This window comes from Dioscorea cayenensis, chromosome 20, assembly GCF_009730915.1.
Source record: "Dioscorea cayenensis subsp. rotundata cultivar TDr96_F1 chromosome 20, TDr96_F1_v2_PseudoChromosome.rev07_lg8_w22 25.fasta, whole genome shotgun sequence".
Classification (NCBI taxonomy): domain Eukaryota; kingdom Viridiplantae; phylum Streptophyta; class Magnoliopsida; order Dioscoreales; family Dioscoreaceae; genus Dioscorea; species Dioscorea cayenensis.
Window position 1 is genome coordinate 17,037,450 of NC_052490.1, and position 2,511 is coordinate 17,039,960.

Genomic DNA, 2,511 nt, shown 5'->3' on the forward strand with positions numbered 1-2,511 from the left:
AGTAATATTTACCCCTAAAAATAATTGAATTATTTTGGTCTTTATCGCAATGTTATATCTAATTAGATTATGTTGAAATACTGAAATAGTTTTTAAATTTCAATCTCAGTCAGATTTCCGAACGATACAAGGAGATAGACAAGATCATTGGAATTTCTTCTGAGATTTTTTTCACACGTCATTCGTTACCATCGACTGAAATCAAGTAAGACTCTTATTTATAATGTTTTTATGATAATTATACATAAGAGGTTTGTCACAAATTTTGTGAGAATACATGTATAGTTTTATGTTCTCTCTCCATTAATGATTTATTTGTTGAATTGGGATTAACAACCAAGCTGAAATGTATATCAAATTAATAATATTTGTTCATATTTTATTATTCTCACAATTTGTTGATAATTCCCCTAGTGTTAGTTTTACAGTTTTTACTTTCACATGCAAGTAAGCTTTTTTCTCACCAAGCTGAAATGTATATTCTAAATTAACCAATATTTGTTCATAATAGGAGATATTAATAGCAATAATGACTCTAGTTCTACTTTTATGAGATTTATAGATATATGTGCTAATAAAAAGTTCTTAGTAGGCATGGACAAATCATGGATTGCAATGCCGCGTAATTTGCCTGCATATGACAAAGGCGTTAAGAATTTCATTGAATTTGCTTTCCAGCACGGTTCAGTTAATAATATGATATTATGTCCATGTCCTATCTGCGGATTTAGTAAACGCCAAAATCGTGCCAATGTATACGATCATTTAATTTGCAAGCAATTTCCTAAGGGGTATACAATTTGGTATCTTCACGGAGAATCACATCCACAAGAAACAACTTATGTTTCAAACAGTGCAGGAGTAGATATACAAATGAATATCGTTGATCAAGATCCGATTAGAGATATGGTGAACGATGCTTTTGGAGTACATGGACATGTGGAAGAAGGCCTTGATGGATTAAATGAAGAGGTTAGACAAAATGATTATGTAACACCGAATGCAAATGAGCATAGGAATATAGTTGATGGGTTTTATGAATTATCAAATGATGGTCAACAACTTCTTTATGATTGGTGTGGAAACTATTCAAAACTATCGTTTATATTGAAATTGTATCACATCAAATGTCTTTGTGGATTGAGTGACAAAGCAATGATGATGATATTAAAGTTGTTACATGACGCATTTCCCAACATAAGAATTCCACATTCTTTCTTTGATGCAAAGAAAACCATTAAAAAGCTTGGATTGTGCTATGAGAAAATACATGCATGTCCAAATAATTGTATGCTTTATGGGGGAAATACAGAAGATGAAGACAGACAGATTTGTAGAGTTTGTAACACTTCCAGATGGAAAGGTAAAAATGGTCATTCTAATGAGGTAGCTGGTGGTAAGAGAGGAAGAAAGATTCCTGCAAAAGTGGTTAGATATTTTCCATTGATACCACGATTGCAACGGTTGTTTTTGTCTTCAAAAACGGCTAAAGATATGGAATGGCACAGCTTAGATGCAAATAATGATGGGTTGATGAGACATCCAAGAGACTCTGAAGCATGGAAAAAATTTGATTCGACATACAGTTGGTTTGCAACAGACCCCCGAAATGTGCGCCTTGCATTAGCTACATATGGATTTAATCCTCACGGCAGTATGAGTCAAAGTTATAGCATTTGGCCAATTATTCTCATCCCATACAACATGCCACCATGGGTTTGCATGAAGCATACATCTTTTATCATTTCAACAATAATTCCAAGTAAACATATGCCTGGAAATGATATAGATGTATACTTGCAACCTTTGATAAGGGAGTTGAAAGAATTATGGTGTGATGGCGTTGATACATATGATTCTTTCAAACATGAAATGTTTAAGATGCATGCAGCTCTGATGTGGACAATTAGTGACTATCCTGGCCTAGAAAATCTATCTGGATGGAATACATATACAGGGCGTGCCTGTGTCCACTGCAACTATGATTTTGAACCTTGTCGTTTACCTCACAGTAGGAAATGGTGTTTCATGGGTCATCGTCGTTTTCTTAATAGTGGTCATAAATTCAGAATGAACAATATCATATTTAATGGAGAGCAAGAGCTACGCAGTCCTCCGCGGTTACTATCAGGCAGAGAAATATTGCAACAGATTATTGATATTAATGTCATATTCGGTCGGCCTGTGGATAATCAACACAAGGGGAAAAGAAGACGTGCAAATACTTCTCGAGATGAAGCACAACAACGGAAGAAGAAAAGCATATTTTTTGAGCTTCCGTATTGGGAACATAATTTATTGCGTCATAATCTAGATGTGATGCATATAGAGAAGAATCTATGTGATAATGTACTATTCACATTGTTAAATGATAGTTCTCATTCAAAAGATCATCTTAATGCTCGCAAGGATTTGAAAGATATGCATTGTAAACAAGATCTATGGTCAGATGATAATGGAAAGTTTGCTCCAGTATCTACACAATGAGCAAGAAAGGAAAGAAGTCATTCT

At 34.2% G+C, this 2,511-nt stretch overlaps 1 protein-coding gene across 1 annotated transcript; it reads left to right on the plus strand.

Moving 5' to 3' along the window:
* The first annotated feature begins 594 nt into the window (after window positions 1-594).
* Window positions 595-2,487, plus strand: LOC120251329. The gene has a single exon (XM_039259875.1). It carries the CDS (start codon window positions 595-597, stop codon window positions 2,485-2,487), a length of 1,893 nt encoding a protein of 630 aa, XP_039115809.1.
* Window positions 2,488-2,511: the final 24 nt, after the last annotated feature.

Bases quoted from the DNA above. Each gene is read 5' to 3' on its own strand.
- LOC120251329 (XM_039259875.1), top strand. From the start codon at position 595: ATGGACAAATCATGGATTGCAATGCCGCGTAATTTGCCTGCATATGAC.